The following is a 15,745-nucleotide window of genomic DNA, read 5'->3' as shown; positions in this document are numbered from 1 at the left end:
GTAAATAATACAACAGCTTGCCTCCTCCAGCTTTCGCAGACAGCAAGCGCACAATGCACAGTTCTCTTGAATTCATTTGAAATTCGTTCATGCTTGCTGTGGTGGAGGTATGAGACAGAATTCAAAGACGGAAGCAAATATGCAATGTTCTTTGGAGAGGGGTCACCAGTTAGTTCCCACGATTAAAAAAAAACATGTTCCTCATCAGTCCTCTGGGGTGAAAACCCCACAGGCCACGATCTTGCATTCCTTCTTCGGTCTCTCGTTGTAAGTCGCCTGTGCCTCCAGAGTTCGCAGCACATCCGTCCCCTCCACCACTTTCCTACATCGGCGTAGACACAAGGAAAAGAAGAAGAACAGATGTGTCAAAAGAATCATATTTCCTTGAAAGCATTAGCAGATGCCTTTTTTTACATGCTTTTTTAAAAAAAGACTCTTGCGCAAGCCCTTCACTTTAAAAAGAAATAGGCCGGTTTACTGATGTATTCAAAATTATTGCTTTAATTTTTCTCTCCGGACTGAGCAAATAAAAGTTATTTAGCTTAACGATATCTATGATAGTGCAATTTCACTCCAAAGAATCCAGTTTTCATGCATCAGTGTTTTTGCTGAGTTGGGCCAGCTGTCTGGAGCAATCTTTATAATAAAAGGATGCATAAACCTTTTTTCTTGTTTCTTCTTCTTCTTACAGTGATGAAATGGGATGTATTATTGTAAACAAAAAGTATTTTCCAGTGTGGGAATGTTTTCCAAAATTTCATGCCCTGGTGTACTAATGCAAACAGAAGAGCAGGCAAGTACAACCAGGAGATATTGAAATACGCTCAGAAATACACTTATCTGCAATTTTTTTAGAAGCAAGTACACTTTATGGAAACTGAAGCAGCACAAAAGAAATTTGTGAGAAAGTTTCCACTTGTATGGTAAGCCTATAGCATGGCAACAGTAGTAGACTGCCGAAAATTTGCATTGTGAAATTCGTCAGTACCCTGGCCTGAGCGCGGTCATCTGGACCAGTGTCTATCCACACTCACCCGAAGGCCACATATTTGGTGTCCATCCAGGGGGCAGGCTGACACGTGATGTAGAACTGCGATCCGTTTGTGTGCCTGCCTTGGTTGGCCATCCCGAGGATCCCTCGAGAGCTGTGTTTGACGGAAAAGTTCTCATCTGGCAAGAGAGATCAATGAAAGCTCTGTCCATTCAGAAACTGCAGCAGGCAATCAACCAATAAATCATCTTGTCAAAATATTGCACTATGACACTAGCAAGCTCAGTGCTCAACCCTCTACAGCCCATGCAATAAAATATTTTATAGCTTGTGTTCTGGATGTATCAATCCATCTTTAAATATGGGTATTGTGAACAGTAACAGCACTTCAGCAGTCATAACCTCCCTTCAACCGCGATCCATACTCCTCGGTAAGAATATATGAGTAGTTTTTACTGGCATAATAGCAGATAATGATATCACGCCACAGGAACCTTTACTGGTCTCCAAGAGTTCGGACAATGAGATTGAAATAAGGGAAATATTTCCAGCGCGAGTGTAAAAGATAAACCTACCATTATTGTAATCACCACAATCGGGAAATCAACTTCTCAACGTCTTTACTGCCCTGTCAAATTAAAATTAGTATCAACACATAAATCTTCAACCAGGCAGGTTGGCTTCCTCTACAGTGAGAGGTTTGTTGTTTCCAGACCTATCGCGTACTTGTATTATGCTCGCAGCGTTGTGAATTGTATAATTCAGAGTGAAAATTAAAAGAAAGTAGTAACAACTTAAACAAAATCTGAGAAAACAGGAGAGTTGGGAGCTTTTGAATATTCATTTTAGCGCAATTTCACTCTATTTTCAAATCGGCATAAAAAGTAAACAAATACATTAAAATCAGACAGAATGGAAAAGTTTCATAAAAAGTGGTCCTTAAAGGACAAGTTCACTTTCATAGACATTTGGGTTGACTGAATGCAGCAATATTAGTAGAACACATCAGAGAGAGTTTGAGGAAAATCGGACAAACTGTTCAAAAGTTAGGAATTTTTGAAGTTTCTGCTCACTCAAGGGTGGATGAGAAGACTACTATAGCTTGTGATGTCACATAGTAGACCAGCCAAACCTCAAAAAAGGCTCTAGATAAGGATTCGACGGCATTTTTTGTTAATGCTCCGTTCTCATACTGAAAGTCTTGCAAAAATACTAAGGAATAGCGTACGGCCGGATGTCACGCGCGTTTTTGCCGAAAAATGTCATTTTTAGCACAAAATTCAGAAGCATGTCAAAAATCACGATTTTTATTTTTTGCTTGCATTCAATTGATATTTGAAAGATCATGAGTTTCAATTGTCCCTTTTAATGAAATTGCAATTTAAATGTGTTTCCTTAGCATTTTAAAAAGTCATTTTGTACAGCCATATATGGGGCTCTCAAATGTTTGGGTGTTGTTTTCTCGAAATAATATTCACAGATTACTTAACGTTCTGCAAAGTTTGCTTTTCCAAGCTAATTAGATGATCTTCCAAAAGTACTTTAATGTTTTATAAAACTACAAGTGCTTCTTTAATTGAATGTGTCAATATTATTTCTAGTTTTCTTGAAGAAATCTTTACTTTTAATCAAAACTCTGAACTTGCAGGAACTCAGAAAATGCATTTTCCGAGCATTTTCCAGTAGCCCCGCGCAGCTTGTGTGCGCGCGAATACTTAATACGTGTGCGTACGTCTACCACGCACTACCCCTACGATCTAGCTACATACAGGTAAAATCTCTCGCGCGAGAGCTGCATGTTTCGGTCGTTGAGTTGGAAACGTGGTGACTGGAAAAGGGACTATTTCCTTCGAATGTAAGTAACTTAGTAAATAAATACATAGTTCCTTATTGCACTGCATAACGGAACTTAAAAATCTGTTTTGATCTATTAGTTAGATATACAACTTTGATCTGAGACTTGGTTAATATCAAGGTTCAAGCGCTAGTACTACGTTAGGCCGATGTCTTTAATTACTGTATTTCGCACCGATCCCGTGGGCGCGGGCATGCCTACCAACCCCCGGGCCGCCACCCGACCGTGCCGGCGGTGTTTGTTAGTGGAACAGCGATTATTCCGTAAAGCACGTCTTGACACGGTGCGAAAAGAGGCCTAACAAACATTAGGTCTACGTCTAGATTTAGGTGTCTTGTTAGTTCGATCTAGGTTTGTAATTTATGGCCTCATCACATGCAGTTGGACTGAATCCTCGTCTACTGTTAGGTTTAATCTATCTAACGGTAATAGTCTAAACACTCTCTCTAACTGTTAATACTAACGTTAGTGTTAGACATTCTAGCTAGTAGGGGTAGTGTTACTCTAACGACGAATGTTAGTGTTAGTGCTAGAATGTACGGCTACGCCTGTTATTATGCCAAAACAATTCAATCGGGCTAGGCCCTATGACACTAGTAGTATAATCACAATGAACTTAACACCTAACGTTAGCACATTAGCAGTTGTATAACGTGGACAGTACAGGTCCACTACTACTAACGTTACTGCGCTGGTTAGATGTATTTCTATTTGTAGGGCTAGAGCCAGGTCCAGGGCAAGGGGCTGTAGACTATACAGAAGATGTAGATGTAGATCTACCAACGTTTAGAGTCTAATAGTAATATACTAGACCTACAATATAAAATCTAGGGCCGGGGTCTGAAGCATAAATAGCTGGCGTCTGGAATTAGGATCTAGGTCTAACTCTAGTCAAGATCTGGGCCACTGATTCTACCTAACGTTAGAGGTTTCTAGTAATCTACTACTCATATCTAGGCAGTTTTGTTGTAAAGACCCAGCTTACTAGGCCTAGCTAGACCTAAGTTTAGGCATCTAGAGGTTCTAAAATCTATGCATAATAATTATACTATATATGTAGGCTAACTTTGATAAAAAAGTTCATGTTAGATCTAACATTAGAAGATCCTAACATTAGCTCTAACGTGAATTATCTAGGCTAATATTAGTCTCTAGAGCAGAGGTCTAAGGTTGATTCCACTCTTTCTGGTATTTGTAGACCTGTGGGTTCAGAAAAAGAGTCTAGGATTTAGGCCTAGGTGTTTTATATAAAAGCGAGTCTACAACCAAGTGATCTTGCCATTCGAATATGCCTGAAAGAGAGAGAGAGAGAGAGAGAGAGAAAGTGTTCAGTCCTGACTGCCAACCTCTCCTAATCTGTGAATCATTTACATGTACTCTTCTAGTTTACAAATAGATCTAGTCAAAGAGAAACTATTTAGAAATGTCTTTACTCATAAGTACCAAGTTCTTATGTTAATGTCTCAAAGAATAAAGGTTCATTTGAAAAAATGTAAATATTACATTTTTAATGGATCATTTATACCGACTCACTGAAACCTAAATATCTTCTTCTTTTTTAACTTTTTAAAAAGCTAAAAAAAATATATATATCATCTTAATGAAAGAGATATATTTTTAGTTATAATTGATTTGCATGGGAAACAAAGAAAAGTATGTCAATGTCAAGATGCCTTTTCAAAACAATTAACTTTCAAATTGATTTTATTTTTTGTTCACTATTAGCTTATGATGCTCTGCTATAAAGATGAAAAAAAAAATTATTTGAGTCATGTTGATTTCTGTTTTCAGCTAGATGTACCAACAAGTGGACAGACTGAGTCTTGTCTTCAAACTTCACCACAGAGAGAGACATATGCCTATTCTGACTTGCCAAAATCTAATTGTAAAGACTGAGCTCTTTCTACCTGCAACAAATTGCAGAACAACCAGAAGGTAAGAAACGGTAAATGTCTTAAATAGCGGTCTAATTTGAAATATCTTTTAAATACTAACTTACTAAGTGTTTGATTATCAAATGTATCACTTCAGTGCCCAGTTGAAAATAATGCCAAATCTAAATACATTGAGTATCAAATATTCCTATTCCATTTGAATAAATTGTAACAAGCATGTTTTCGCTTTGACAGTTGCATTACAATGCAGTGTACAAATACTTTGCAAACAAAGAGAGGAGAATAATCTTATACACGTGTATCTCCATTTATGTAATAAGGGGAGCAAATCTATGATCGGATGTGTATTCTTGTTTTCTTGTAAATTCATTGCATGTTCTATTGTAGAGGATCATATGAAAGAACGGTATTCTATCTACTGAAGATGAGATCATATAAAAATCAAACATAAATGTAATCAAGTAAGATATTATATGTAATGAAATATTTCTCAACCATGTCAATTGGCACAAGTGTTTAATGTGTGCACAAATGAAAATACGTCTGTAGTCACAGATCAATTAACTTTCCATTGTTATTATGTTGCGTTAAGTATGACGTAAGGGTGATATGCTGTGATGTATTGTTCTTCATTTTTATCAAGGTGTCACCAACAAATGGACATGCTGAGTTTGAGATCACATCCACTAGAGTGAGGGGGAGATAGAAAGATGTCTTGACTGCGATGTGAATGCCCTTTCCAGCTCAGAAGTAAGTGTCATCGATTTGAAATTAGGAATATCATCTCATGAATACAAATCGATTTATGCAAGGAAATCATATCCTAATCCACATACAAATGAGAGCATGATACAATCAAATATTTGTGTACAGGAATTACAGGTGTCAAGATGACTTCCATCCTACATAATTCATTTTCAGTAAGATATGGCTTTAGAGCATCAAAGATGATAATAACAATGACATGATTAATGTATTACATGTAAGACAAATTAATGTTGACAGTGACCTGAAGATCCAAAATCTCATACTAAGGGATTCATGAGATCGTGATGATTAATTCTAATTCATGATGAATGTGTTTGTTTATGTTGCAGTATGATTATCCTGTTTCACTCATAAAAATGATAACTTATTTAAGTTTTTGTTAATTGTATTTTCGACCAGAATTAGCACAAAGTGGACAAAATGGACCCTGCAAACCACAGCCAACTACGGACAAGAGAGAGAGAGAAAAAAAAGAAAGAGAGAGATGTCCTGACTACCAACCTCTAATCTGTGCATCCTGCACTCTATTTCGAAAGGAAATGTGCGAGGTAAGCAATAATACATGTACATGTAAAATGTAAACCCCAAATATGTTGGAATATTTTGTCAAGCCTTTGACATCTTGACCAAATTTTTGACTGTCGATCGTTCATTGGGCAGAAAATTAACGCATGTTTTGCTAAATGAATGCAGTACTGCATATGCATGTAGTCAATCACTCCAACAACGAAGATTTACATGAATTAACGCTGATTATTATTTTTTTTTAGCCTCTGTCAAAGATGGTTGCAGGAGTTTTTATGTTGTTGCAGTCATCATTCACACGCACATCTGTCCTATTCTCATCTTGCAATAACTTAACATTTACTCAGCAGATCATCTTCAACTTTGGTTTTATACAGAAGAGATGATTACCTGCTGAGCCTTGTACAAGTAGCATTTTAGTTATTGTTGTGATTTTGCTGCTGATTGTAAATTACAGGGAAACCCTGATTTTTATTGACTGTAGAGCATTGCTACCATGACATTATATTTACCTTCGGATGGCAAAGTTACCATAACCTCTAAGCAATTTGACTTTGATTAGTTATGAGGGTATTGATGTGAAAGTTCACAGGGACATTATATGCACGAAAGTGTTGAATGTATCCAGTTGCAGTATCAGGCAAGCACTACCTTGAAATTCTTCTGAATGGAATAAAAAGCTTAATGGAAAGAATTGGATATTTGGATCATGAAAGTTTCCTACATTTTATATTTCATCGTGTACTCACGGTTAAATTGCTACAATTAGGATCTACTGTATAAAATAATATACTTTACAGTTTCAAGGAAACACTACATATAGAGGAAATCAAGTAACCGTATGTCTTTATTAGCCTATATGTCACTGTGTCTTCACCAAAGATTAAAATGCCCATGTCACTTTCCTCATCAAGTAAAGACAGATACACCATTTTTTTTCTCTCTCTCTCTCTCTCTCTGTCTCTCTCCAGAAACAACCCTGCCAGGCTATCCGGTCCGCATCCAGATTCCGTATGAAGGATGTCATCAGAACCTGAACTTACATGTGGAATGCATCCATCTAAACTTCTCAAATATAATCACAATGTGCTTTCAGAACTATTATAGAAGTTGAATATATAAAAGACATGTGTATATATTTGACATTTCTACTAATCCAGATTAAATGCTTCTTTTCTAATCTTTTTTTTTCCTTTTTTTTTCCCTTAGTGATGAAGTAAAACAAGACCTGATATCAAAATGTGCACAACACTACTTGGCAAAGAGCATTTACAATATGATTTGATGTAGATCTACTTCCAATTTTGATGGCAGCATTAAAGGGATGAGGGATGGCCTACTTTTGGTTGAGATGGGGGCTGATATGGAGATTTTGTAAAATAATGAGAACCCTGTTACGAAATATTAAAGAGTAAACAATACCAAGAGGAATTCCAAATTTATTTGTTAAAAATTGGTTTTGAAAAGGCTGAGATGTACAAAAACAAAGAGGTCCTAATAAAGGTGGCACCCACTTCTAATTATTATCATTCTGTGTCACTTTTTAAAAAAATTTCTCGGCCGTTTCAAAACCAAGAACTTTAATCAAACAAACTTCAAATTACTCTAAGAATTTGATGCTCTTTCATATTTCATAAGTTGTTTTTATTTGCTTGCAAAAAGTTAAAGTCTGAATCTCCATCTCAACCAAAACTATACCATGCCTTTGAGACTCACAGTTACAAGCCGCATACTAGTAGTTCATGGAAATTGATCCTGTTATTTCCTTTGAAGCCCAAACGCCAACATTTTAATCCTGTCAGATTGGAATGTCTTTTGTTTTTGTTTTTATGGGGGGGGGGGGGGCAACAAAAGGGAAGTGAACTTTGCCTTTCTTCATCAGATGGAGGAAAATATGTGACATGTTAGTCAGAAAAAAAAAAACTGCACGTTGAAGTGCTTAAAAAGAGAAAATTTCACAAAGTAACAGTTGGTGAATCTGAAGGGAAATAGCATAGAGCATGTTTTTTCTTTTCTAGTTTAAGATATAAAAGAATAGTATGTAGCTTAAAGGAACGAACATAAGTAAAATGTTTCAATCCAAACGCCAAGTACAAGAAGTAGTGAAAAGAAAATGTACTGGTCAAGATGTATGTTTTGCCAGGTTTTCTTTCACATGTGCCATAATTGTCATGATGTTGGTAATACTGTAATATATGTTAGCTATTCAGGGCCCCAGCAATGTATTCTGGTACTTGGAATGAGGGAAAGTATTAGAGGGAAATACCGGTACCATGCATTTTGGAGAGGTGATTTTTTTTTCTTCATTGAGAGACGAGTATTCAGTACAGATACCTTATCACACTGGTCTGCAGAACACAAAAATAATATCAGACTAAAAGTAGATTTTTAAAAATTTGGCAGTCACCATTCTAATTTAGTTGTACATTGACGAAAGTTCAATGCAACAGCGTACAGTCATAATTAGCTAGGATATGTAACCACAAATTTTTAAAAAGATAGAGATATTGAAATATTGCTTAAAGAGAACATTTTGTTTTTCTAACTGGTGTAACGTTTGTGATGCTGGACACATTATAGTATATGTCACATTAAAAAAAAAAATTGAGGCTATCAATGCAGTTAATGTAGTCAGCGCAATTTGTATTGTTTTTCAAACTCTTTTGATGTATATCACAGAGATTTGTTCATGAAAGACATTTTCACTGAGGACTCATTCTTTTCTAAAGCTTTTAATCATTTAAGAAGATTGCTTTCTGATGGATTTTTTTGCTTGTTTTTAGATGTCCACAAATGGAGACTGAGGTTCTTTACCTTTCAAAACGAAATACTGTTGAAGAGAAATAATTATATATATTTTGCAGGATTCAAGCATGTTCTTACTGTGTATGGTATTCTAATCAGCATTTTGGTAACCAGCAACATAGATGTCAAGTGCTGCTATTCTAGTAAATGTACGCTAATGGCAAATCATTGCTTTAAAAAAGAGAAATTGCCTCGTTTACTGTTTACTGTATTTCATTCGTGAACGCTGTTTGAGACGGTGGTTGCGGGCGTGTGCACATTGTGTAGTACGTTTTGTTGGTTGACTGGGAATTTAGAGTGTTGGTGATAACTGAAATGATTTTTTTTTTCACAAATTTGTGATAATATAGAAAAAAAATCGAATTGCAAACAAACAAGTTGTTACATGTCTGCTCCAAGGACATAGAACTTGGCCAAGGATTAATATAATCTGCAATATAGACTCGATGATATAACCGACTTAATGATGGGAAGGGGAAATAAAGCTGTTATTGCATTGTACGCATTTCACTTCTACTTCCTTTTCGCTTCTTATTTTCTCTTTTGAGGGTGATATTTGCCTTACTTTTTCACACAAATCCGGGATACATAATAACATTTTTATGTCGCCGACTAAGTGTGCGTTCCAAACAACGTTCATGTCAACAATCAACCATCATAAAAGAAACATTTAGTATAAGTCTTCTGCGGGAGAATAAATCAAAATAAAATGCAAACACCTCGCCTTAGAACATTACAAAAGTAAAAGTGATTTCGTGCCTATCCCTTGCAGGGCTCCGTTTCAGGGCCTGAGAATGCAAACTATATAGCATTACGAATTCCAAAGCATTCTCGGGGGAAGGGGTGAGTATGCAGGATGGGAGATTTGGTATCGTAATTTTTCCCAGTAACATGTGATTTGTTATCACGGTTTCCATGACAACCATTTCCGAACATAGTAAACAATTTTATATAACTCTTAGGTTTCATTGTTAAACATAGATTAGTTAGATTGACACATTTTTCACACACACACAAAATGTTTCAACACTTTCGTACGTTTTACAATTATGAATATTTGAAATTTTCAGGGAGTGACCTAATGATGATCAGTTGCCATGGTAACAACACTACTGATTTTATTTTATTTTTTTTTTTGGGGGGGGGGGTGGGGAAGAAGCACATTTCAGTCATATCAAGGTGCCACAAAGGGTTTTGCAGTCAGCTATCCAACCTGTCCATTGACTTCGCCAATTATGTAAGATAAATACCTACACGCACTATACCATGTACAATATATATGGGCTTACGCTATACATTCGATTTTTCATTCAAAATGCGCGTCCGGTAAAAATACATCGTCCCATTTAGGATAACATAAAACGAGTTATCTTTCGCCTTATCTTGTAATTTCTTTGCTGCATAAGATATCAGAATATATATTATATTTCGGAATAATAAAAACTTTTGAATAGATTGATTTAGGTAGTTTAAAAAAACGTTGAAATATTGGTAGATTTTACAAAGTACAATTTTGAGTAAATCAAGTTTTTATGTTTCATTGCGCCATATATGTGCGTGTAAAAATTCTACATTCAAATGCATATTAGTCAGGTTCTAAACTTGAAATGGAAGATAACACATTTCTAGTTTGAAAGGTACTTATCAACCATTACTTATTTCGGTTAAAAAATAAAAATCGTGATTTTTTACATTCTTTCAAATTTTGTGCTAAAAAAGACATTTTTCGGCAAAAACGCGCTTGACATCCGGCCGTACGCTAAACTTGAGTATTTTTGCAAGACTTTCAGCTGGAAAACTTAGCATTAACAAATTTTGCCGTCCAAAGTAAAAAAAATCGTCTTGGCTGGCCTACTAACATGTGTACAACGACACAAAGAAAGAATAAAGAAAATTCAACATATTTTCACTTTTCTCGCATAACAAAAGAACACTTGACTTCTCTCTTTCAAAAGACGGGGGGAATAATATCACCCTCAACATATGTCAGTAACAAGTCAAAGAAATGTGCACTTTATTAAAAAAGTGAAGTTTTGTGAAACTCTCTTTTATTTTCTTTATATCGTTGTAAGCATATGACATCATACACTGTAGTAGTCTTCTCATCCAGCAGTGACTACGCAGATACTTTTAAAAATTCATAACTTTTGAACGGATTGTCCGATTTTCCCCAAACTTTCACTGATGTGTTCTACTAATATTGTTGCATTCACTCAATCCACATGTATATGAAAGTGAACTTGTCCTTTAATCAGAAAAGTTATGTAATGCTAAAGTTTAAAAAGGAGAATGAAATGATGACATCATTGCCTGACAACTCTCTCATTGATATGCACTCAGTCTTCACTAAATTTCTATCATTTACAAGAAATAAAAAGCAAACAAACTGGACCCTGCACATCAATTGTTTGTTGTGTTTACAGTACCTCATAAATTATTACTTATGGGGAAAGGGTTGTAGCTATTAACGGCTCGTATAATTTTGGTTGAGACCTAATTTCAGGTTTCTAACATTTTTGGTGAGATAATGAGAAACCTCTTATGAAATATGAAAGACCATGTATTTTATGAGGAATTCAACTTTTATTTGATGAAAATCGGTTATGAAATGGCTGAGATATCCAAAAAAGAGTGATTGTAATAAAGTGTGGGACCCACACTTTATTACGATCACTTTGTTTTACTTTGTTTTTGGATGTTTCAGTCATTCCAAACCTGATTTTCATCAAATAAACTTTTAATTCCTCTTAAAATGGTATGCTCTGTACTATATCATAAGTGTTTTCTTGGTATCTCGCGAAAAGTTACAAGCCCAATTATCATCTCCACCAATACTGTACCATCCCTTTAACCCATTTTTTTTTTTTTCCACAGCTTCGTGTACATTGATGACATCAGGTACTTGCATTTTATTGGTGCAACCAATATCACCATTGGGAAAACACATGCAAAAACAATTCCAAAACTTTCATTTTCTATGTCTGATTTCCCTGATATCTGTTTTCCCTCTGTAGATGGTGCATAAAATGTATTGCACCAGGATATCATGTTGCTTGGAAAATTCCTTTTCCAAGAAAAATCTTCTTCACATCACATGTTCCTGGAACATAATTAGAGTATACATGCCTATACATGTATGTGTCTTCCTCTGTGGATAAGTTCTGTCTGTGCCAAAATATTTGAGATAAATGAAAACTAGTGAAATTCTATGTACAAAACAAATGGAGGGCTGCTCAACACCTAGATCACACATAATTGCTAATTCATCTTATTCTCTAGACTTGTACAAATCATAACTTTTTTCTCTATGTGTCAATTTTTTCCTCCCAAAAACTGATGTACAACTCTGATTTTTTTTGTTTCATATAAAGCAACATTTATATCAGCATGGAAAAATAATGACAAATGATGATAGCCATGTCGATTGATATAAAGATGTGTCATGATTTTCATCTTAATGATGCTTTAATTTGTACATAAAAAGACAAACTATTTTGTTTTCTTTCTCCATAAATTTGCTTGATGGCACTGGCTTCCTCAAACATGGTTGCAGATGCTCATAACTGCACAATAATCTTGAGCAGAGTCAAAGAAAAAAGTAAATCGTTGCAGGAGAAGGGGATATAGTGTACAACTTTTCACATTCAAAATTTGCGTAGTCCTCAAGTTCAACACAATTATTATATGAGTAGTAGAGCTATTCTGCAATGCCTACAGGACCTCACATTGTATGACGAATTCATAGTTATCCTGGTTGTAACGTCAAACGCAAATCTGACAGTGCTATGAATTGTCTGCAAGTTCGAGGTGATCATATAGGCAGGGCTCCACACTAACTTTTTTTTTGGTGGCCCAATGGGGCCACCAAAATCATCAATTTCAAATTTTTGGTGGCCCGAGAGAAAAATTTGGTGGCCCGAACAAAAACACTAAAAAACATTAACTCACTGCATGCATTTATGCATTACCGGTGCAAAAAGTTCTGAATTTGTTGACATACTTTAGAAAAAATTTTGGTGGCCCGACGCGGGCTACCAAATCTGCCCTTTTTTGAAATTTGGTGGTCCGACTTTCATTTTTGGTGGCCCCGGGCCACCGGCCCACCGTTAGTGTCGAGCCCTGATATAGGACTAAAGTGGTAGGGCTTTTGCAGTGCCCATATGAAGCCTTGTGTGTGATGACTGATTTGTAGCTCCATAAACATCATAACTTTCAAATGCTTGTCTGTCACTGCTCTAAAACGCTGCTCACAGTTTGCTCATAAACGTTTTGCTGCTTTAATCTCGAGAAATACATCTCGTTATGGTCAATTTTCTTTTTGGCCGAACATACCTTCGAAGACTGGGCCATACACTGACTCTCCTCCATCCCCTCTGCCGTACATAATATCTGTGAGATGATAAAAAGGAAATTTCACATGCAAATGATGTTTACCAACGTGCACATGGCACAGAGTTGCTGATGCCAAAGTTGAGCATCTGACACCGTGATAAAAATTATGAAAACCAAAACACTTGCAGGTGAGAATCTGTCATACGATATCTTTTTTGCCTTTTCAATTCACAGTAAACTATAGTGGAGCGGAAAAATAATTCACAAAGTTAGATTTATGAGATAGAAAACTTACATTTGACAAAATTGACTGAGAAAAATTAAAAAACCCAAGCAAATTCTCTTTAAGATTTAACTATGAAGAATACAACTCAGAAAATCAAATACAGTTTAAAAAAAGCAACAAGCAAATTGGAAAAAAAAATCAGGTCTCCATTGAATATTCAAACTTGCTCAGAAATTAGAAATTGAAATTGAACTGCACCAACCTCCGCCCTGGATCCATCCATTGGGGACAATTCTATGGAAGATGGAGTTCAGGTAGTGGTATTTCATCAGTGATTCATCTGTCTTGTGTCCACGCTCTCCGGTGCAGAGCGCCTTGAAGTTCTCACATGTTTTGGGGCACCTGTCAGTGTAGAGCTGGTATGCACAGACATCAAAATATAAAAAGAAATAAAGATACAAACATGATAGTGCATGGAGGAAACATGCCTCTCAAATCCTGAAGTTCATATGGTTTGGAGGGATAAAAATGCATATAAAACAATTTGGATTCCCCATTTGGATGCACCTTTTAACATGATGGTAAGTTCTATAACCACTATTTAAACTACAAATTTACGAATTAGAAACATTTTTTTTTTTTCATTTAAGCAATTACATCAAATGAAACATTCCAAAAAATCTAGTACAAAGAATTCAATTTCTGCACACTTCTGCATAAAGTATGTATAGATTTTCTACTGGAGACAGCTATAAATCTATGGTAAAAAAAGTTATGATGCTGTTACTCGCTGTGTTACACCAGCATTCCATATAAAAACTTTTATTCATGATGACATTTGTTCAGAGTTTTCCATGTTTGTACCTACCAAATCAAGTTTTTCCTGAAACATATCCAAATTTAGATGAGCAAGGTATTTTTCCCCCCATTTTTTTTCCTTCTGATGTTGTCACACTGTATTTACCAGGAAAGATTACCATGTATGTCCTTAAAATCATGCTGACAATATTTGTCAGGATTCTGATCGTCTTCATATCTCAAGACACTCCAAAATACAGAATTGTTTCTCATATCATTTCTGGTGGCACTTGGCAATGAATATTTCAGATCTAGTGATCCAAAATTGCAAAGCTTATGAATACCCCCCCCCCCCCCCCCTTTAATCTTGAACAACATTAACAATGTGAAGAGCATAATTTTTAGCATTTACGTATTTAACATTTTTGCAATCTTGTTCATCATAAACAACAGAAATTACTCAGCCACAATCCGAGTCTGTGGTATACAAGAAATACATTTTAGAGCATCTGCAAGGTTAAAGGTGCATGGTCCCGGTGTTTTAGTCAAATGCGTACGCGGGCGCACGGCGCAAGTTTCCTATAGAGACCTACGCTATCGACCCCTCTTTAGCGCTTACGCTTTGGCCCACTTCCCCGAGTCTGAAGAAGTCCGATTCACTGTAGTCAGTGGTCCGATCACAGTCTGGCTCATGATTTGGCCGAGGGGGATGACAGCTTTAGCAAACGTCTTTTGTGATGTCATAATAACTAAGCACATAAGCGCGCAACCTGGCATTACTACTGGCTGCGCGATGAGCAGAGAAGACAACGAAGGCATCGTTACTTAGCAACACCTACGCACTTTACTCTTGATGACAGCTCAACTTCGGTAATCTTTGTATCAATGCTAGCAGTGATCAGCAGTATCATCAACACCGCCCTCTACACTACTGGACTATGCACCTTTAAAATAAATGATATTAAATTTCATACCTCAAACAGCAACCGACCAATTGGTTCGCTATCAACGGCCACATCAAAGTACACAAAAATATGCTGCAAAGAGAATGACACAAAATGCACATGATGGTGAAGAAATATCAATCTTCATGCAGGTAATAAAACAAACAGAGCTTACAGAAATATAAGAGGATTCCCTTTCAAATTGGGAGGGGTCATATAACATAAGACCACTTGAACATTCCAGACTTTTATTCCTGGGACATGGTCAGGTAGAAAAACTTGTGGTACATTAAAAACTGGGTCTTGGGTACTGTCCTTTCAAAGTTTTCATACCGGTACCCTATAACAGGACTCGAAACTAACTTTTCTCTCTTGTGGCCTTCTAGGTCCACTGAAATCTTTGAATTTTAAATTTTGATGGCCTGAAAAACAAAGCATGATCATATTTTACACGATATAATATACCTCACAAACAGCATTCATTTACCCACGGAGTTTACACACTGAGCTAAATCCTTCACTCACCTGAGTGGCAAGAATATGCTCCTTGTATGCCTCTTCAGCAATGAGACAAGTGTGAGGGACTTTTCGTGTCATAACATTTTC

At 36.2% G+C, this 15,745-nt stretch overlaps 1 protein-coding gene and 1 long non-coding RNA gene across 2 annotated transcripts; one reads left to right on the top strand and one right to left on the bottom strand.

The window, feature by feature from the left end:
- Window positions 1-204: 204 nt before the first annotated feature.
- Window positions 205-15,736, bottom strand: LOC139719605 (probable inactive peptidyl-prolyl cis-trans isomerase-like 6). The gene is made up of 6 exons (XM_071631014.1): window positions 15,665-15,736; window positions 15,170-15,232; window positions 13,660-13,813; window positions 13,172-13,228; window positions 1,035-1,170; window positions 205-322 (listed from the first exon to the last, which is right to left on the bottom strand). The coding sequence occupies exons 1-6, from the start codon at window positions 15,734-15,736 to the stop codon at window positions 205-207; spliced, it is 600 nt and encodes a 199-aa protein (XP_071487115.1).
- On the top strand, window positions 4,701-5,991 carry LOC139719665 (uncharacterized). Its single transcript, XR_011710114.1, has 3 exons — window positions 4,701-4,781; window positions 5,385-5,491; window positions 5,909-5,991. It is a non-coding gene; the product is annotated as an uncharacterized lncRNA (long non-coding RNA).
- Window positions 15,737-15,745: the final 9 nt, after the last annotated feature.

The sequence above is a fragment of the Diadema antillarum genome, unplaced genomic scaffold (assembly GCF_040938485.1).
Source record: "Diadema antillarum isolate AM-2024a unplaced genomic scaffold, OU_Dant_1.0 scf00000112, whole genome shotgun sequence".
NCBI lineage: Eukaryota > Metazoa > Echinodermata > Echinoidea > Diadematoida > Diadematidae > Diadema > Diadema antillarum.
This window is presented reverse-complemented; position numbering and strand designations above follow the sequence as displayed.

Excerpts from the sequence above, each read along its gene's own strand:
- LOC139719605 (XM_071631014.1), bottom strand. The coding sequence starts at position 15,736 with ATGACACGAAAAGTCCCTCACACTTGTCTCATTGCTGAAGAGGCATAC. Across the intron at positions 15,233-15,664 it reads AGCATATTCTTGCCACTCAG|CATATTTTTGTGTACTTTGA; the intron begins GTGAGTGAAGGA and ends TTCTCTTTGCAG. Across the intron at positions 323-1,034 it reads ACCAAATATGTGGCCTTCGG|GAAAGTGGTGGAGGGGACGG; the intron begins GTGAGTGTGGAT and ends ACGCCGATGTAG.